The following is a 21,881-nucleotide window of genomic DNA, read 5'->3' on the forward strand; positions in this document are numbered from 1 at the left end:
CTGCATACCTCACCCTTAACCCCTCACCCCTGACCCTCACCCTCAGCCACTCGCCGCCCTCTGTTTCACTCTCTCTTGCCTCTCCGTTTTGACAATCATCACTTTCCCTGAGCCCAACATGGTGGCCCACATTCCCGCTCTGGTCCTGGTCATGATGTGTCGGGGTGTCTTGCTGTCTGTGGGAGATCCACCTCAATCCCGTCGAGAGATCCGCATTGAGGGCGACCTGGTGCTGGGCGGCTTGTTCCCTGTGCATGAAAAAGGTGCTGGGATGGAGGAGTGTGGCCGTGTGAATGAGGACAGAGGGATCCAGAGGTTGGAGGCCATGCTGTTCGCCATAGACCGAATCAACATGGACAGCACTCTGTTGCCTGGGGTCTCCCTAGGGGTCCACATCCTGGACACGTGCTCCAGAGATACCTATGCACTGGAGCAGGTAAATGAGTGTAATCACGTCTCGCTCAGCACTGATTCAGAGATGATACTCTTCTCAATTTAAGCCTGTGCCATCCACTTAAATCTCTGTTCACATCATGTTTGTAGAGAACCATCTTAGATATGTAAATGAAAATCATCGAATGTTCGATTTGCAGAAGAGGCTGTTTACTTGAACTCAAAGATGCCTTATGAGAGCACACATGCTGAAGATGTGCTGTTTGTTCTTACTAAATTATAACAAACTACTTGAAGCTCTAGTTGTGTGTATGTAATTACAGCTCAGTGAAGAGCCTTTATTCTCCCAGACAGTTTCCTTTTTCTGTGCTCTAGAGCGTTCAGTTACCTTTGATTGCTGATACAACCCTTTAGACAGAGTGCAATTTAGATACAATTAGCTGGTTTTTCTCTTGTGCTGCCGGGTGGTTCTAGCTTTTGCTACATTTTCTATTTAAAAAGTTGCTCTGCAGAGAAAGTAAGTTGTGGTGTCAGAAGTAAAAAGTGCAATGTTTCCATTTTAGATCAGGTGAAACTATAAGGTCTCATTAAAAAATCATATTGAAGTTAAATAAATATACCTTGAAATTTTATTACGCCCAGTCCAAGGAAAGGGATTCTGCCCCAAATGATAATAAGAAATAGAAAGTGAAGTTATTAGGGTTGTGAGAAATGAGCTGGATATGAAGATAAATTATTTCAAAAAACAGCGCCTTCACCCACATGGGGTTGCTATCTTTAAAAAGATGATTGTGTTGTATTGTTGATCATCTTGTGCTTTTGTACACTGAGCTCTCAGATATTGTAAATCCGGATTCTTGACAGTAGGGGTTTCCAAAGTTTGTGGCAGATTTGTTGGCTGTTTGTCCAGTGACAAGAATAAAAATTGGATTTAAGACACACTAGTGTAAAGGATTGGCCTTTTAATGTCCTGCCAAAAAAATTTGAAATTCAGTATAAAAAAGAAACTATAAATTAGTCTTTAAGTAGCGTATATCTCACAAAGAACATAACCCAAAGGCAGATTGTGGATGAATTAATATTATAAACCATGTGCTGCACAGTGTGGTGAACTGTGTTTATTTGTGCTTATGCTGGCTAGGCTCTGGAGTTTGTAAGAGCCTCCCTCACCAAGGTGGACGACACAGAGTTCATCTGTCCAGACGGGTCTTACGCTTTGCAGGACGACAGCCCGCTCGCCATCGCTGGGGTCATAGGAGGATCGTTCAGCAGCGTGTCCATTCAGGTACCTCCCACCTTCACACACGCAGACCAAATCCAAAAGTCATAAAAATATATTTCACGTCTACCTCTATTATTCACCTCCTTGGCAGCTTCTTCTCTCCTCTTCTACTCATCCTTGTGCAAACTCTATGGCTAAGAGTGCAAACACTGACTGCCAGTATGTCAAGTGTATGTACCTGCATGTGTGTTGTGTCCGTGTGCACTTGTTTAGAATCAAATTCCACTGGTGTGTTAGTGTGTGTTTCACCGGCTCTTGTAGCTCTTGTCACAGCGCTGGGTAATTAGCATAGTTTAGCATAAAACCTCCTCTGCCTTACTCCTCTGTGACTGCACAAAAGCCTCCTTAAATCCTTGATCTCTGCAACTGTCTCTCTGTCTTTCTTTTTTAACCTCTCGTCTTCTCTCTCTCTCCCATTTTATGTTTGGGGTTTTTTTTTTTTTTCCTCCCTCTGTTCATTCCTTAAATCATCGCGCTCCTCCTTCTCATCACTGCCTGCTTTTCTTTTTTCTCCCTCTTTACATGCATTCAGAGGCATCCCTCTTGGCTATTTGGGTAGAGCTCAGAGTGTGCTGGACTCAGCCCCCTTCTTCTTCTCCTCATCCTTCCTGGGGCGCCCATTGTTAACACATCTGTTATGTATCTTGTCCTTCATTAAACACAATTATCCCTTTGCTTTCTTGCAGCTTGCCATTGCTGTTGTTTTTCCGAGGGCAGCTCTGTTTGTGAACTCCGCTCTTCTCTCTGATCTGATGCCAGTAAAGCTAATCCAACTACTCCTTCGTTTGACCAGCCTGTCAGTTGCCTTTAAATGAATAAATTGGGAATTATTTTATGTTTAACCGTGCACAGCTAAACTCCAACACTTTGAAGGCATTTACATAGCAGGCATAATTTCTCCCTCCACTCGTACATATGTGTGTGTGTGTGTGTGTGTGTGCATGCCTCTGTGTGTCTGTGTGCATGTGTGACTTGCATTCCAAGCAGAAAACACACAGCACCCCTCCACTGCACCAATTTTTTCCTCCTTCCCTTTCATTTTTTTTTCTTTACTCGTCTTTCATATTCAGCCTGATCCTACAGTACATCTCCCTTCCCACTCTCAGAGGAAGGGAGCAGCTTTCACTAACAGAGAAAATTCCCTGGGTCCCCACAGACAGGTCTCTGTTCTAGCTGTGGCCATTGTTCAGTGGCAGGTAATGGAGCAATGCGGTTACATTTTGCAGCGTGACCTTCCCTGACATTTAAGTCAACTGCCATTTTAAAACCATAAAACCTCCCCAAAATACTGTAAGCAGTCTGTTCCTGTGTGTGTGTCTGTGTGTCAGCACAGGTGAATGTGTTGACCTGTCCTTGTGCACATTGGCATGTGTATGTGAGTATGTTTTCTAATCGTCGACATTATTAGTCTAATGAGATTCTGTTGTCAAAACAGCTCAACTGAGCTGTGAAGGAAATATAGAAAAGCCCAGAGTGATGCGCTCTAACAGGATTTAACTGCTGCAAGAACAGAATGGCTGTGTAGTCTGTGTTTATTTATGTACGTGCACTTGTTTGATTGTGTATGTTTGCGTGTTTTTTCTACGTATGATTGTGTGTAGTAATTATATTTTCACTCTTTGTGTTGGGTCTGTGACTAAAATCCTAATGAAGCGAACATGACTGAACCAGAATCACTAGTAAAAGGGAATATTATATGGACATCAGTAGACCCCAGATGATGTCCATCACTAATGCATGAGTCAGTGATTTATTGAGCTTCTCTTTGTGTGTGTGTGTGCATGCGTCCATAAAATGTACATTCCTACACTTGCTGCATTGTCTTTTATCTTTAAATAATCGGATTATCCATGAAGCTTTTCCTATCAGCAAAACCTTCTAAAGATGTTTTTTCTTTTTTCTTTTTTTCTTGGATGAAGATAGAAATAAGATCCTTGTAGATATTTTCGTGGTTCTCATTTCGAAGCTTTTGTCTATGTGCCATCATTTCTGATCAAAATTTAATTGGTTAGTAAACTGAAGAGCTTTAAACACAAATGTGAACACCCTGGAACACAAACCCTGCAGTTATTTACCTCTTTAGCTGCAGCTGATGAATTTTATTTCACTTAAAAATAGTTTGTCAAGATTTTTTGACATGGGTTATGTCCTTGGGTTAAGGTTAGGGTTAACCTTTATCTGGCAGCCACCACGAAGATCTTTTACATACGTAAGATTTTTACAATTTCTGGTGTGCTGCAAATCTGATAATTCGTTTTAGATGCTTTGGGGCTTTCTTTTTCTGATCTGCTTCTGTCCATTTGGAGTATATTATGTATTACAATGCAGAATCACTATTTTATCAATCATATTCAGCAGTGTCAGTTTCCAGAGCAGCAGAAAACTTGTTTTTAATACAAGTTTGATTCATTCATTCATTCATTCTATCACTTTTCCGTTCCGCCCGGGTTGCGGGACCAACAACCACTCACACTCAAACAATTTAGATTCACCAGTTAATCCAAACATGATGTCTTTGGACGGTGGGAGGAAACCGGAGTACCCGGGAGAACTGAACGTGCAACCTTCTTGTTGTAGGGCAACAGCGCTAACCACAATCATTCATTTCATCAGTTGAAAAAGGTGAAACTCTGCAGTGGTTGCACACTTCTCAAGCAATTAAATAGTAGCAGATACCAGAGAAAAGATTTATTTTAGTGGCCTAATTAATTTCTGAGTCCAGATTTTCCACCAAAGTACTTTTGGCATCCTGTTTAGTACACGCAAAAACAGCTTTTTTGCAATTCTGAGGATTTGATTAATTTCAAATAAAATAATGGGAATTAGCCGGTGAGTTTTCAGGTGGAGAATCTTGTTCATGTCTCTAATTAAAATATATCTTTTTTGTATAATTCCACTTAAAATAGTTTCCTCTCAAACCAAATCACACCTATTATACTTATCATTTTATCAGAGGCAGAAATATACTCATCAGGCAATAAAGGTTCCTATACATTTTTTAAATGATTACAGGCATGAGTTTGTTAACACACATTTTTTTCTGTTTTTTTCCCCCTCAGGTGGCCAATCTACTCAGGCTCTTCCAGATTCCTCAGATAAGCTATGCGTCGACAAGTGCAAAGCTTAGTGATAAAACACGTTACGATTACTTTGCCCGCACGGTGCCCCCTGACTTCTATCAGGCCAAAGCCATGGCAGAGATACTGCGGTTCTTCAACTGGACATACGTATCCACAGTCGCATCGGAGGGTGATTATGGTGAAACTGGTATAGAGGCCTTTGAGCAAGAAGCACGTATGAGGAACATCTGTATCGCCACCTCAGAGAAGGTATGATGCTGTTTTTGTGGTTGACTTTGCATGAATATAAGCAACCATTGCTCTAAAACAAATACCAATGAGATAGAAGGTTAATCCACAGTTTCACAATAATATATGGCCTGTAACAATTAACAATTAACACGGTCCAAAATTTGTGAGCTGGTAAAAGTTTGCCACTGGTCTTATCTTGTCTTGTGAAAAACTGGGGTTTGTACTACATTGGTGTTATCAATTTAGGAACCAGAAACTGAAAGCCTATCTTAGTCATCTCATTTACAGTAGAACTGTTCGTGCTTCAATGTCCTCTTTGTGTCCAGGTAGGACGTTCCAACGCCAAGAAATCCTATGAAGCTGTGATTCGTCAGCTCCTGCAGAAGCCAAATGCCCGAGTGGCTGTCCTCTTCCTGCGCAGCGACGATGCCAGAGAGCTGCTGGCAGCCGCTGCCAGGCTGAACACCTCCTTCATCTGGGTGGCCAGCGATGGCTGGGGCGCACAGGAAAGCATTATCAAGGGAAATGAGGTCACCGCTGAAGGAGCCATCACACTTGAGCTGGCAGCCAATCCTGTGCCAGAATTCAATCGCTACTTCCTCAGTTTGAACCCGGTCAAAAACCATCGTAATCCCTGGTACAAGGAATTCTGGGAGCAGCGGTTCCAGTGCTCCTTAGGCGGTGGAGGAACAGGAGGAGGTGGAGGGGAGACATCCCTACTCCCACCGTGCGAAAATGACTTGTCAATGGACAAGAGTAACTTTGAACCAGAGTCAAAGATCATGTTTGTGGTGAATGCAGTGTACGCCATGGCTCATGCACTGCATAACATGCAACGGAGTCTGTGCTTTAACACCACCAAGTTGTGCGACAGCATGAAGGCCTTGGACGGGCGCAGACTCTACAGAGATTACATCCTTAATGTCAGCTTCACAGGTAAGACAGCGAGAGTTTTGCAAGAGTCCAAGATAAGAAATTCAAGGTGGAAGAAGAGTGAAACAAAGTGAATATTGGCAAGGAAGGGGAGAAATGGAGAAGGAGAGAGAAAAAAATAGACAGTATGTGAGGAGCTCTGTTCCTGGTTAACAGTCCTCTCATGAACGACAAGGATGTTGTCCTTTTCCTTCGTCTCACAAGCAGCCAAGCAACAGAACATAAAAAGTACAGAGACAAATCTGCTTAATTGCTACGTATTGTCAGAGCCAGCTTGCCATTGACACCTATCACATATGCGTAATTGATACAGTACTACAAAGTTGCTTTGAGGAGAGAGCGTTTGAGTTAATCTGTCAGCCATATTCTTCTCTCTTTCACTAATGAGATTGTGTCTGTGTGTGTTATCACAGCACCTATAGCAGCCTGCCGGTCTGTCTGTCAGTCTCTGTAGAGTTGGGAGAGAAGACATAGAGGCTTGGCTTGACTGACAGATGGCGTACAAAGGAAGAGGTATTAATAAACTGCTATGTCTTGGGGACTGACACAGGTTTAGAGGTGCTTATTCCTCTACCAACCGTGACCAGAAGCAGACATCAACACATCCACAGAAACAGCACTAGCACAGCAGCTTTACCACAGGAGGCTTTGGCTAGAGTGCAGGAGGAATGTGCAGAGTGCAAAACATTGGCATCACATGTGGCAGGAGGGAGAGGGAAGCTAACGGATAAGAGTGACTGGCAGACGAAGGTGATAAAGAGAGTTTGAGGTAAGGTAAAAGAGAGTAAGACAGAGAAAGAGATAAGGAGAGAGGGAGGGAAGAAACAAGGCAGCGCTGAGGCAATGCCGGAGTGGGACTGTGTGCGTCAGCAGAAGAAGAGGATTCTCTTTGAAATTCCCCATCTTCATTTCTGCTACAAATCAAAGGACTTGGAGCATTTCAGTCTGAGAGGAGGCAGACAGAAAGGAAGGCTGTGAGTGAGCTAGAGAGGAAGAAGGAGTGGAGGGATATAGCCAAGGAGATTGCAGTTGCAGCCTCCATTTGGCAGAGTAGATAACCACTCCTTTATAGCATGCATACAGAAAGGGACAGAATAGATATGGAGAGTTACACATGTATAAAGTTTAAAAAAAGGTGGCGGAACAAGTTTCAGAGCAAGGAGAGGAAAATTTATCTTCCCTACATCTCTACGTACCATCATCTTCCTCCTTCACGTTCCCTTCTCCCACTCTGCCTATCGTCTCTGTGCTCAGTATCTTTGACAATGGTGACAGCATGTCATACAGCTTCATCTGTTAAAAAAAAAAAAAAAAAGTTAGGAGGCTGAAGGCGGTGGAACTGTGACAGCTGTTTGTTTTTTGGAGTTTTGGTTCGTCTTGAATGACTCACTGTCGCTGTACATATACAGTATTGAGGGAAAGAGGCGAGGTGAGCTGAGGCTGGATGTGGGGTATAAATACTGCAGCATCACCATCCGCAGTGCTCTCAGTCTGAACCGAAGCGAACGGAAAGTCGACACTGTTCAGCTCTCTCTATCGCGCTCCCATCTCTTTCTCTTAGACGTGCGTGTTCATTAGAAGTTTGATCTCACTCAGATCTTCATGCCTCCCAATAGCACTCAGCTGGTCTCCCCTCGGTCTCCCCCCGTTCACATCACATTCCGAACGGAGCAGGCTGCCTTTAGCTGTGATGGCGTTGTTGTGTTATGTGTTACTGACGGCGTATGTTGTGCGCTGAAGCAGTATGTTTTGTAGTTAGGAGAGTGTTCATATGCTCATATGCTGCTCCCTTCATCTAGCCTCATCTATCTAGTTGCTATGGTAATAAAGCGGACACTATTGTCCATTGTTGAAGTGATCTGGTAGATCACAGGAACTGCTCACAGGGGCGCATTTGAGCAGGTCTCGCGACATATTTAGAACACACACTCAGAAAGTACACGCCAGAGATGCATTAATGACGCATACACAAAAACATTCCAAATATTCAGCTTTTTTTTTTCTTTTTAGAAAAGCTTGTTTTTTTTAACCAGTATGAAATTGCAGACACCCCCGACCCACACAGTTCTCAATGCCATCATTCAACTCCCAACCACCCACCTCTCCGATCTGCAGCAAACAGATCAGTATATACACACACATGCAGGCAGTCTTCTGTTCAAACAGTGGTGATAGATGTGATATTCCCCCCTCTCCTCTGCACTGTGTGTGTGTGTGTGTGTGTGTGATATGTCTGTGTTAGCAGAGGCGGTGTGCCTTCAGGGCCATATTGAGCAGAGAGCTTACTGCAACGTTTAGATACTAGAGAACAACCTTCACTCCTTCTCTCTCATTTTCTCTTCCCTCTCTTCCTCCGTCTCACCGTTGCTGTCACTCTATCTTTTTGGTTCCCTTATTCTCACTCTTCATCACGCTATTGCTCCACATCGCTCCGTCTCCTTTCTCTTACTCACCCAGAAAGAAGTCCTACTCTCTTTACATTCAAAAACAGCACATCCCACTCAGACTTCACAAGGCTGCTCTTCTTCCTCCTCCGCCTCTCTGCTCCGGTTTGTTTCTCTGCTCCCTCACTTTGCTCATCGGTTCATCCATCCTTCACCTTTTTTTTTTATATTGATTTCACCATCTAAAGGCTTTCCTCCATCCACCTATATCTCTGCCGCCATCAGTTTCTTGCTATTTTCTTTTGCTATCTCCTTTCCTTTTATCTTGTATTCTTCTCCCACTCCTCCCTTGTCACTCCCCTCCCTTCTTTGCCCTTATCTTGTCTCGTTGGTCATCCTCTGTCCCAGCACCTCCTGCTTTTGGCCTGCCGCTTCATTCTTTTGTCTCCTCTATCTCACCACGTTTCTTTCAGTCAAGCCTCAGCCTTCTCCTGCGGCACTTCTTCTATATCCATTCACCGACTACAATTGATTCAGAATGCCGCCGCTGGGCTTCTAAATGAATCCAGTAGGTCAAGTCACATCATCTCTACCTTTGCCTCTTTGCACAGGTTTCTGTCCATTTTTGAATGCATTTCAGGATTCTGGTTAGCAAAAACCACCTATATTAGTGATTGGTTACAGCTGCTAGCAGGGCTTTGAGATCCTCAGATGAGGGCTTACTTGCTGTCACTGTACTGGTTTGAAAACTAAGAGAATTAAGAACAAAGACAGAGCTTTTGAAACAGTGATCGATAGATTATGGAGTGCTTTGCCTCCTCAGAGCTGCAAGTTCTTTTACTTTATTTAAAAAGCAGCTTAAGACGCACCTTTTTCGACAGCTACTTTCTTCGTCACTTTGTAACTGTAATTTTGTGTGTATTCTCGTTTTATAGCCTTGTCTCGGTCTTGGTGTTGTTAGTGGCTTTTTATGGACTTCATCCTGTTTGTATTTGCGTGTCTGTGATAGGTGCTATATAAATAAACTTCGCTTGCTTGCTTGCTGTACATTTTGCATCCTCGTTGTACAGCAGACACCCTTCCCTTCACCTTATCTTTCTTCTACTCTCCCGTGGCCTGTTGCTCCATGGCCAAAGCAGCACTGCTGTTAAAAGAAAATCTACAGGGAGAACAAATATAGCTAATATAATCTGTTTGTGTGTGTGTTTATGAAATGCAAGAGCATCTCTGTGTTCATTACTGTGTATGCTCATGGATGTGTGTGTGTGTGTTGCCCTGCTCTTCTCTCTGTGGGCACAGATGTGCAAGGTCATAAATTCTCCATTGGAAGAAACAGGGGACAAGCCACGCTCATCACACTATAGAGAGTGCGGAGCTGTTGTATGTGTCAATTTTACCTCAGAATTTAAACGCAGCACTCTTGACGCAATTTGTCAAGATTAAATCAGAATTAAGCTAAAGTGATGTTTTGGAGACACACCTCTGGATTCCCTGAACAACAACTGATCAGCAGCCAGCTTTTGAATTTTCTGTCACACACTCAGACAAAGAAAAGAACCCCTTCTTTCCATCAGCCTTTATGCCTTTATCTCTCACTCTCCACTTTTAGAATACTTATTCCCACTTATTCCTCCCAAGCCCCTTTGCCTCCTCTCTCTCGCTCACTGCCTTTAATACCCACAATCCCCCTTGGGCTTCGCTTTAGCCCGACATGGTCAAGAACATAATTAATTTCCCAGGATCTGAATGAAAAGCCTGTTTTCTCCGTGCTTCTAATTAAGTTAGAATAATAAGGTGTTTCTCAAGTTAGCGAGAATGCTAAAGTGTCTCGCAAAAATGAGGAATACGGTCCAGCTCAGCAGTTTGTCTCGTCTAACTTTATTCATTAGTTTTTTGCTTGTTTGTTTACTGTACTGTTATTTGCTTGATATTGAAACCCCAGCTGTTTGTTGCTGCATACGCAAAGATGACACAAAATTTGGATTTCCATGCAATTAAATCTTTCAGTTAGTCCATACAAACACCAATTTTTTTGCGTACAGCTATAGGGGAAGGGTGATTTGGGGACAACGTCACTGAGAAGGCGTAGTCCATCCATGAATGCCGGCTGCAGCTCACGGGACTGGGTTAGTTTAAAGTACTGTATGGATGAAATGACACAAAAACTGAATAATCACTATTTCAGGGCTTAAACTGTATTATAGAATCTGTTAAGACACTGCAGGAAAGCCCTCGGCTGTTAGGCCACATTCAAATCTCAAATTTATCGAATTTGGGTCTGCTCATGGTTCATCAAAGTTGCATCACAAAGAAATGTCAGTTAAAAGGGCACTCTGTCTTTGGTTAAAAGTGAAAAATATTATCAGCTGCTATAGATTGTAAAATTTGGTACGGATAATCATGGTGTCCAGGGAATTACTGGACACACTGCTTTTGGTGATCTTCTCATCTTTTCCTGCAGCTGTCAGTCTATAGTGATGTCTAACAATAAAATAAACATTTTGTCCAGCCATTCATGGTTCCCAGAAGATGAATCTCACTGATTTTGCTGGTCTCCTGACCTTTCCTCTAGCACTACTAAATGCTGCTTCGCCTTGAAATTCAATGTTAATCCCTTGAGTCAGTTGCTCCCAACCTGGTGGGGCATGAAGGTATTGCAAGTCAGTCAACAAATCTTTTGTAAAACAGGACCGTTTTGGTAAAAAGATGTGATTATAACAGAGACATATCACTGTAACAAGCCAATGATGGGAAGTTCTTGTCACCAGCTACATCAATCTATAAACTTGTTTGCTATCTAAGTATGTGTGCTCAAAGATTAAATCCATGATAAAAACTTACGATAAAGCCAATAGCTGATTTGTAACAGGAAGATTGAAAGGAAAGAGTGAAACAAAATTGATTTTCCCTTCAAAATAAAAATAAACAAAATGTAGCTTCTCTACTTTTCAGTTCCATCCTGAATATTTAGTCAATATCATGAAGATTTAAGATTAAAACTCATTGAGATTAATATTAAATGGCATATGGGCTGCAAACCTTTTTTAGATTTTCAAGTGGGCCTTGAGCAAGAAGGGCTAAACAAAGATGGTAAATTTACCTGCTGGATATTGGTATGCTGGCTGCACATCACCACAAGCATGCATGTATCCTATGTCAATGTGAGAGAGTGGCGAGCCAAGGACTTGGACAACATGTCTCAGCTCTCTGCAGTCGCCAGAGGAGTCTTGGTGGCCTTCGCCAGCTCTTTCACCCTCATACACTTTCATATTAAGCTTCTCTGTCATGTCAGCAAGGTCACTGATGTTGGTTGTAGGAAGGCATCGCAAGTCCTCTGAGTCTATTGCTCTCTGAACGGGAGCTGTTAACAGGAACTCAAGGACAATACAACGCCTTCAAATGGGTCTGCAGGATACTGCTGTTATCTCTTTAGTCTGTATTAAACATAATTGCCACATACAGCTAATTAGGCTTCAGCACACATCTAAGGTCCTAATAAGGTGCAGTTATGATAATTAGCTTGTGGCAAAGTGTTTCTATGAGTGACTGTGTGTGTGTGTGTGTGTGTGTGTCTGAGAGGAGGCACCCGGCTTGTCTTATTGCTTGGTGTTATTAGCAGACTTTATTATCTGCCAACTTGCAGTATAATGGATTAATATCTCTTCTTTGCCGAAGATATTATCAGTAGCTTCTTATTGAAATCATTTTCATTTAGCTCTTACCTAAAAATTTTGCTCCAGTTTCCAGAAAAGATTTGACACTTAAAATTTCCTGTGACAGAGAGAAAGAGAGAGCGAGGAACGATAAAAGGTTGCGCTGTCTCTGTGATTTATGGATTTCATAAACCCTAACCTCTTCTGCTGTCATCTGACACGGAATTTTTCTCCAAACACACTGAGCTTTCACAACAAAAGCACAGCTTTAGCCCTTCCCAGTGTTGCATAGACGTACACACACATTTGTACGCACACACACACACACACACACACACTAACAGCAGGGTCAGAGCTTCGGTTCTGTCAGCACAGTCTCCCACAGTGCTCAGAGCAATACCTTAACCATCACACTGTAAAGTAAAACCTAATGGAGCTTCCACACAGGCAGCTGCGTGCGCACACATCCTCACACATACATAGACATTTTCCAGCCCCACAGCTTGTTCACAATCTGTGTTCTGATTCATTCCAGCGATCCCAAGCTGTATGTTTAGAGAAGGACTCTGACCCGTGATTTCTTAAGTTATCCAATGACAGAGATATAAAGCAGGCAGCAAAGTGCCATCAACGCTGCTGTGCTCTGAAGACCAACAGCCTTGTTATAGATTGAAGAGTGATGCTTTATAAGCCCAGGGAGCACTGCATTACTCCCAGCCATCATTTGACAGGAGGGGCAGCAGCGTGTAACGTACGGCCCAGTGCAGTGTGTCAGCAGCACAGAGTTGATTGTGCTGCTGTAAGGACAGGCACTGACACTGTAGGAGTGACATCCACTTTGTCTGAGTCAAAACAACGCCAGCGTCAGCGCTGTCAGGTCCGACGCTACGTGCAGCACATCAAAATATGACTTTTTTCCCACTTCACGGGCACTTTTCTCCTTGTTTTTAGGTGGTTGCTTTTTTATGGTTTCAGCATCCTGCCAATTTCAAAATCTCTTCTGTTCCCACATCCTCGGGGTAGATGGTAATCCTTTCATAACAACTTGTATACAAACCAATTTGGCAGTTTCAGCAGTGTACTTCCCTCACATAAGAGACCCAAAGGCTAATTCTATCAATGTGTGGGTAGCTGCAGCACTGCCCGGGGATTCAGTCCTCTGTATTCATGCCTGTATGACTTTATGGGCAGTTTGTTAATGATGCATTTGGTAATAAACTTTGTCAGATTGGAATTTAGAGCACCATTTGTGTCCCTATGTGACCCTGGGGAAGGATGGGGGACCATTGATACAAGCGGACATCACCAAGCATACCAGGCATTTACAGCCTCCTAGCAAATACTTTTGTAACTGGCTGATCTTCATGAAAACACTATTGTAATGCCCTTCACTGGCTGCAGGAGCCTCCTAAGGCTTGACTGACTATGGCGTATTGTCCTCGTCCTCACTGCTGCTTTTAAGAAGCATCAATGAGACATCAATAGGATGATTGTTTGTGATTGCTTTGCTTTAATCTCCTCTTTCCACTCGTCTTATCTCTTTCATTTCCATTCTTTGTACCTCTTCTTTTTACTCCCTTCAGCTCCTTTCGCTCCACCAGGCAGTGAGACAGTCGTGAAGTTTGATTCCCAGGGGGACGGCATGGGCCGATACAATATCTTCAGCTACCAGCACTCTGGCGATCGTTACGGTTACGTGCCAGTGGGTGAATGGGCAGAAACGCTGAGTCTGAGCAGCGACCTCATTCGCTGGCCCAGAGAAGTGGTGCCCACCTCACAGTGCAGCGACCCCTGTGAACGTAATGAGATGAAGAAAATGCAGGCAGGTAGGAGAGTGAAATTCAACAATGCTTTTTTTTTTTTTTTTTCGGTCATAACGACATACCATATCAAGCAGCAGCGCCTTTTGAAAAATCTCTGGCTGTCACACTCTGCTGCTCATATTCCTGTTTCCCAGGTGAATACTGCTGCTGGATCTGCACAGCCTGTGAGCCTCATGAATACCTGGCTGATGAGTTCACCTGCTCACCATGTGCTCCTGGCCAGTGGCCCACAGATGATCTGACTTCCTGTTATGACCTCCCAGAGGACTATATTATGTGGGAAGATGCCTGGGCCATTGGTCCAATTACTATTGCCTGTGTAGGGTGAGTGATAAGAGCTGTCAAGGCAGTGTCAGTGTCTGACCTGTCCTGAGAGGTTTGTGTGCCTGCATGTGTGTGCGGGTTGCATGAATGCTGGGTTGCCTTAAGGCAGAGGTCCTCAAACTTTCTCATCCACGTGCCACTTCAGAAGCTGAGAAAGTTCATGTCCCTCCTCTGAAATAGTGATTATCCAATCAGGGCTTCCCAATCACCCCACCATGGCAGGTCGGTAGCGCAATGATTTTTCTCAGCCACCTTATCTGCTTCTGATCAAGACAATATGCACTGAAAGAGCAGCTAACTTGCTAAAGTAATGTTTAATTAGTGCCGACAGTAAAGCCATATATATGAGGCCAACAAGTGTACCTCACATAGTTTAAAGCTTCACAGGTCATGTCAAGCAAAAAGTTTGTTACTAACAAGCACATTCACTGTGCAGTATCTCCTCACTGTGGTAGCCGGTCCTGATCATCTTGGAGTTTAAGGTATTGTTGACAGTCTGATTGTCTGATCCTCATCGCATTCTGTTCTGTAATGATAGAGCTGATTTGCAGAGACAATACTGCTTCTTTTCTTTCTTTCAAAACTGTGACTTCATGAAACTTGGCTGATTGTCTGTATTATCTCTCGTCCCTAGGTTCATGTGTACCGGCCTGGTGTTCTGGGTGTTTATCCGACATAACAACACACCACTGGTGAAAGCGTCAGGCAGGGAGCTATGTTACATTCTCCTCTCAGGAGTCTTCATGTCCTACGCCATGACTTTCCTCTTCTTGGCCAAACCCTCCCCTGCCATCTGTGCCCTGCGCCGCCTCGGCCTGGGCACTTCATTCGCTGTCTGCTACTCTGCCCTCCTCACCAAAACCAACAGAATCGCCAGGATTTTCAGCGGCGTGAAAGATGGAGCGGGTGCAGCAAGGCCACGCTTCATTAGCCCGTCCTCTCAGGTGAGAGACCGCTGCATCGTGTCCATCCATCTACATCAATCATACGGACACATGGACAGATATGCAGTTGGTCTTTATGAGCTTATCATTCTTTCATCACGTCTTTTTTCAGGTGTTCATCTGTCTGAGTCTAATATCCGTCCAGTTAGTGATGGTGTCAGTGTGGCTGCTGCTGGAGGTACCGGGGACGCGACGATTCACGCTGCCGGAACGACGGCAGACTGTCATCCTCAAGTGTAATGTGCGCGACTCCAGCATGCTGCTGTCGTTGGGATATGACATGCTCCTGGTCATCCTGTGTACTGTGTAGGTATATTGTAGCTGGTTCAATTTGCCGAGTACATAACGTGACAAAGCTCCAAATGATGTACTAATGTCTATTTAAAATTTTTCACATTTTTTCCTTCAGATTTACAATTATTTTTGATTTGCTAGCAAAGTATTATATGCCATTAGCTGTTTTTCCAGATGGCATCTGTCTAATCTGAAACGTGACTCTCTCCCTGTAGGTATGCCTTCAAAACCAGGAAGTGCCCAGAGAACTTCAACGAGGCCAAGTTTATTGGATTCACCATGTACACCACCTGTATAATTTGGCTGGCCTTTCTTCCCATCTTTTATGTTACATCAAGTGACTACAGGGTATCTTCAACACACACACACACACACACACACAAGCTAAAATACAGTTTTTTTGCTTTTGGAGGCTCTGTTTTAGATGATTAAAGCGGAACCTGGTTAGTTTTCCCCCTGAGCGTTAATTGTTTGGGCAGGTGTTTAGTCATTGTTAAACAGAACAAAAGGAAGAGAGAGAGAGAGAGAGAGAGAGAGAGAGATACAAAGTGGGAAAAAGAGAGAGCGGTTTCTGTCCAGTCCTGAATGCTCACTAACCCGAACTTCCCTCGATCCAACCAGATGTATGGTTTCTGTTGTTAGGTTTTGCTTTGCATTCTGGGATGTAACAAGACATGCATAGTATCTTCACGTTTCTCTCACTGAAAGGTGCAGAAGTCCAAAACACAAAACCTTCTTCTTGTATTCATTCTCCACGCAGATTAATCTGATCATTAAGTATAGTGTACATTCTGGTTTATAGTGATGAATTTTGGCTCACTGAGCGCTGCATGTGAAGAGTGAGTGCAAAAATATACCTCATTTGTAAACTGAACTGATTCAGACCAGAGCGAACAATATGCACTACCAGTCGAAAGTACATATAACCCCATTACACTAATCAGGAAATGTTTGAAAATACTATATATTAATATAATAAACATACACCAAATATGAAGCCACTTACAGCGGAGACAACTGAAAACCGATGATATTATAAACTATTCCCATCAAGTCAAGAGCTATCCTGATAATATTAATGCAAGCAATGTTTTCGTCTCATGAACATTTATCATAACAAGCACTCAATACACAAAACAAGTACACAGGTGGAGTGAGGGTTTAAACAAGTTCTCCTGTCGGCAAATGCCCCAGCTCTGCAGTGCTGGGATGACAAACAGACAGACTCCATCAAACTGCTGACACATGTTCAGATTTAAGAGCAAAGGGAGTGAGTGTTCACCTGATCCATACAAATCTTTAAATACACACTTTAAGCACACACTTCCACAAACGCACACACACACACACACACACACACACGCAGATAACGAGAGCACTGTATCAAAGGGCATAAGAGAAGAGTGCTGATGTCAGGGCTGTTCATTTGATCCCCCCACCAGCACCCTCACACCCCGCTGCACCCTCTCTCTCTCTCTCTCTCTCGCTCTCTCTTTCTGGAAATATGCATTTCTTTGGCCTTGTAATCTGACTTTCAGATTAGTTCGGTAGGAGGAAAACATCAACAGCATAGACAACCACCCACCCACTCACACACACAAACACACACACACGCACATAAGCATTTTATGTACACAAAATTCAGGCAATATTGAAGTGTTTATTACTGATGTGCGTCTCTGTACATTTGCTGTCTTGTTACCTTGATTTTACCACTTATACTTACAAAAAGTTAGGCATAGTAGCGAGCCTTTTGATCGGAATTCACAGGAAGCATGAGATTGGATTTATCACTGCTTTCATATAGTAAATCAGAGATGAAAGCTATCATTGGTATACTGTTAAGTTTGGCCTCAGTGGTCTGTGTGGATGAAGTCTTCTATTGATCCGTTCTGTAATTGTTCTCCTCTGGACTTTTGCAAAGTTACAAAGTCTGCCAATCAAGAGCTGTACTCCCCTAACCCTAACACCACAGGCCTCGTTGGCTTCATGTACATATAGAGATTAGATCTTTAGTTCAGGCATTCTGTGCTCTGTTTCGCAACAGTTTCACAAACCGGCTCTAATTTATTATTGTTTTATTTTCCGTCTTTGTAATATTCATTGAGAACATATCTTTGAAAAATTATCATTATTATAGATTATAATCATCAAATTGGCTCTTAATGGCAATTACTTTGTTCTATATTTGTAGAAGATTTAAAAGTTTCCTCTTTCGCTTCATTTCCTCTGCAGGTTCAGACTACGACCATGTGTATCTCAGTCAGCTTGAGTGGCTTTGTGGTGTTGGGCTGCATGTTCGCGCCAAAGGTCCATATCATCATGTTCCAGCCTCAGAAGAATGTAACCAGCCACAGGCTTAACCTGAACCGCTTCAGTGTCAGCGGGGCAGCCACCACATACGCTTCTCATGGTAAGTTACATGAAATTACCACATTTTTGAAGAGACAGGGTTTGAGGAGAGCACTCTGCCTGTGCCAAAATTCAATATCCAACAGCAGTTTGTCTCACACTCCACCACTGGGTGTACAAAAAGTCTTTAGGGGTTTGTTTTGTGCGTATTTTGTTACTGCAGAACAGCCGAAGAACAAAAAAGGCTGATAAGTCTGCCAGTATCAGCGACTGTTTGGCTCATGTGCATCGTACTGCCAGAGCCGTAGCATTCAGCATTACGATGTGTTCACTCCGGAAGTGAACACATTAAACAACATATTTAAAAACAAAAGAAAAAATAACTTTATGAGGAGTAAACATTGTTTTATTGACTGAACTTGACTAAAAAGATCAATGTCTTTTCTGGCTTGTTTTTCGTTTGTTTGTTTTTTTGATGCCATGGTTAGTCTACATTTACTGTGTGCCACTACTCAAATTTTACTGCATTTAAAGCTCTGGTCAACTTTCACCAAATAAAATATGCCGTTCATTACTGCAGGGTTGTGGCTTGTACCACTGAGTTGGTGCCCATTCCTAACAGGCATTTATGTTTTTTTCAGAGGCACAAATACCGTACACTCCATCACTTATGATCAGTGTACATGATTCGACATCAAGTTTTTACACTGTATAAATTGAATGCTTCACTTCTGTCAGTCTGTCTATTTATCTTTCCTTTCTTTGCCCCACTTCTTGCCCTAGCCTCTGTCAGTGCCCACTACGTCCCAACCGTGTGCAACGGAAGAGAAATAGTTGACTCCACTACTTCATCTCTGTGACCACGTACAGGCCGATCGCTAAACCTGCCCCTGCGACTGTTAGCCAACCTTACCATGAACATTATTCTCCTCAACAATTTGCCCCACTTCATGCACACAACTTATTCACGCATACAAAAACATGCATACATATGTACACAGACAAACAAATACACGCACAGACAAACACACAATCTTCCTTGTGGACTAGAACTGTATTGTTTCACAAATGTAGAAAGTGTGTAACTATAATTAAATTATTTTCTAGGGATGTACATACATGAAATCGACATTGTAAGTAGAGAAACAAAAGAACAAAAAAAAAAAGGTGTTTTTTTTTTTTTTTTCGGAGGAACTTTTGGAGCCTTTGTTTTTGATAGCTTTGTTATGATGCGGTGTACATAGACACGTGCTTAATCATGTTAGGAAAGTGTGTGTGTCCTTCAGTCTGGATACACATTTGTGGCTATGCTTGCCTCACCTGCAATATCCCACAGAATTTTTATTCTCATGTTTTTTTGTAGGTCTCATTGTAATAACCAATTATGTATGCATTTCTATTGTGTATCTGTACATTTGTATATTATACTACTGATGGTTCAAACAGCACAATGTTACACTCTTGTAACTCTAGAATGAATGTGGACAGAAGCGTAAACTGGATAAGATATAGCAGCTGGAATGAACATCCAAATCCATCTAACTAGTTGAGTTACAGACTGTGTCAGAACACCTTTTCTTATTTTATCCATCTATGTCCACCCTAGGTCTGTATAAAGAACCCATTTGGGCTGTTTTTGGAGGAAAGTGGGTTTTGCTTTTGATACAAAAATGTTCATTTTTCTATTTGCGATCATGGAATCCCTTTACCTAAATGGCCATATTTTCGGACATGTGTTCACCAAAGCAACACTATGTTCACTCCCACTCTCAGACTGCCGTTTCTTCAGAGCAGTGGTATAATGGATAGCGAATAATAACTAATAGCAGGACTGAAAAGTACAGCCAATGTTTTGCTTTTGTTTTTTGTTTTTTTTTTCTAAAAATTGTCAACGCATGGGATAATTCTTTCAACAAATGGGCATCCCACCAGTTTTTATGTATTTTTACTAGAGCAATTCAAACATTAACAAAGGGAAAATTGGATGCTTTGATGAACACATGTTGAATTTTACCAATTACAGGGGAGTAGTAGCTTACGTTTTTGTGCCCCACTGATACAATAAGTGGTGACGTTTTGAAAATGGCGATGTGCCTTAAAGTAATGTTTGATAACGCTCCAAGCAGAGTTTGTAAAAGGTCAGTTTTACATTACCAGCTGCAAATTTCTGTTTGGTAAATGTAAAAGTGACCTCAGTGAAGCATATATGTTTCAGGGCAACAACACGACAGTAAGTTTTATTCCCTATCAAGCCTTCTCGCATTGATTGTTTACCTGAAGTGTTGAAACAGTGACTCTGAGCAATTGCTAGGTTAAAACGACTTTCTCTATTCCCCCATCTTTCTCCAGTCTCGTGGAAAAAGAAATTTTCAGTCTTAAAAAAAATGAATGGATATTTCGGATAGACATCCGCCACATTGATTTTATGTTTTTATAGCTTAGTAGTTCAAATAAAAGCAGGAAGGGGGAGAAAAGCTCATATACCATTAAGATGAAGTCTCCGACTCATCAACTTATTCAAGTGTGCGGTTTACATGCCTGTGTTAAATGTGTTGACGTTGATAGCCACAGTGGAGCAGCTGGCTTCAGCAGTCCCAGAGAGGTTCATAAGAGGAGGCAGAGCACATGGTGTCAGCTGCTGGCAGATCCCAGTTAACAAAAGGATTTTAGAGTAGAACTCATATGCATAACATACAGAGGATTTATTAAAACATTTATACTCCACAAATGCTCTGTTTCTGGCTGGAAATGGGACAAAATCTCATCTGGGTGACATACTTGAGGTGGGGTGAGAAAGAAATAAGAACAAATTGTTTTACGTAAATGTGAATAGCCTAAAATAGGGGGCTAATTTTGCATTTGATATTATTATAAAGAGTCACTTATCAAGCAAGAATTTATACATTTAGGATGTAAATTGGAGTAAATTATTATTGAGATGGTTAAATGGTTATATTCTATAACGCATTGTCTAAAATAAAGTATGACTGTTATATTTGATATTTCAATCAAAATATGTGAGCAGAATCAGTTATTTGATCCTGTTGGCATGCATTCTAAATCTATTTCCATCTATCTCTGTATTAATAATCATAAAGTAGGCAGAGGCAGCACCAATGAGCATCCATCTCCTGATCAGACGACATCTTCATACAGCCAAAAGAGCCCTGATATTATCACATTAAATGATACATTTGGAATCATTTTAGAGGCTGCAAGAAGAAACCGACCAACACTGGTGTGTGTGTGTGTGTGTTAGGTACAGACAGCAGGAGGAAAGACCGATGTGGCGGCACAGAACGGAGCTGCCCCTGGATTATGTAAAGCACTCCCACAGCCCAGAAGTCACAGTGCTTCTATGGAAGCTCAAAGCATCTCAAAGATTCACAGTCTTTGTTAGCAGATGGCTTAGCCATTCACTCAATGGTCCTGCTCCCACAAGATACACCCCACATGGCAGGTTGCTATGGACAACCACCACCACATCCGCTGCTGAAATGTGTGTATGTCTGCATGGAGAGGAGAGTGGGAGGGGGGAGGGGGGGTGAGGAGAGGGCAAAAGAAGAGGAACAGAAAGAGGAAAAACGGGTTGTTGGTTCTGATTCAAATTGGCAGTAACTGATGAGATTTGGCTCAGCAAGGCCCGGGACTCTACTCCCAGCTTTTAATGGCCACACAAATAGAGCACTTAACCCTGATTCTTTTCTCACTTAGTCCAGAGACTACTCTAGTATAACAGTCCCACACTCTCCCACTGACCCTCTCCTTCTCAATCCGCCTCACCCCTGCAACCTTTCCCCCGCTGCCTCATCTCGACTCTATGTGTGAAACTTGCTGCTGCGTTGGTCTCAGCCAGGACAACCTAAGCCGCATCAATAGATTGGTAGCTCACATGGAAACTGAAGCACTCAGATCTGGCTGCCCACTGCAGTATATTCTGAGGAGGTTGGAAAAGGGATAAAGATAAAGAGATGTGAGCGTGTGAGAAGATGGAAATGGAATTTGAATTTAAAGAAAATACATCACCTTTCTCACTACACTACACAGTTTACTATCTCATGCACCAGCTAACCCACCCAGGAATCTTTAATTAGTTTTTAGCCATGAATATCCCTTTCAAACAAGCAGCCAGCAACCACAGACATGTCCTTCTATTCACCCTCTGCCAACTGCCATGCGCTCTACAAA

At 42.6% G+C, this 21,881-nt stretch overlaps 1 protein-coding gene across 2 annotated transcripts; it reads left to right on the forward strand.

Moving 5' to 3' along the window:
- Positions 1–118: 118 nt before the first annotated feature.
- On the forward strand, positions 119–18,553 carry grm3 (glutamate receptor, metabotropic 3). Of its 2 annotated transcripts, none has more exons than XM_029522495.1 (11): positions 119–436; positions 1,535–1,678; positions 4,735–5,004; positions 5,313–5,922; positions 13,540–13,782; positions 13,914–14,103; positions 14,738–15,047; positions 15,160–15,353; positions 15,557–15,689; positions 17,577–17,758; positions 18,487–18,553. In XM_029522495.1, the coding sequence occupies exons 1-11, from the start codon at positions 119–121 to the stop codon at positions 18,551–18,553; spliced, it is 2,661 nt and encodes an 886-aa protein (XP_029378355.1). The 2 variants fall into 2 exon arrangements, with proteins under 2 accessions (XP_029378355.1, XP_029378354.1); XM_029522494.1 differs by having other exon boundaries at positions 17,577–17,754; positions 18,477–18,553.
- Positions 18,554–21,881: the final 3,328 nt, after the last annotated feature.

The sequence above is a fragment of the Echeneis naucrates genome, chromosome 16, assembly GCF_900963305.1.
Source record: "Echeneis naucrates chromosome 16, fEcheNa1.1, whole genome shotgun sequence".
Lineage (NCBI taxonomy): Eukaryota > Metazoa > Chordata > Actinopteri > Carangiformes > Echeneidae > Echeneis > Echeneis naucrates.

Coding starts and splice junctions, on each gene's coding strand:
- grm3 (XM_029522494.1), top strand. CDS start 119: ATGGTGGCCCACATTCCCGCTCTGGTCCTGGTCATGATGTGTCGGGGT. Junction 1,679..4,734: donor TCAGCAGCGTGTCCATTCAG/GTACCTCCCACC, acceptor TTTCCCCCTCAG/GTGGCCAATCTACTCAGGCT. Junction 15,690..17,576: donor TTACATCAAGTGACTACAGG/GTATCTTCAACA, acceptor TTTCCTCTGCAG/GTTCAGACTACGACCATGTG.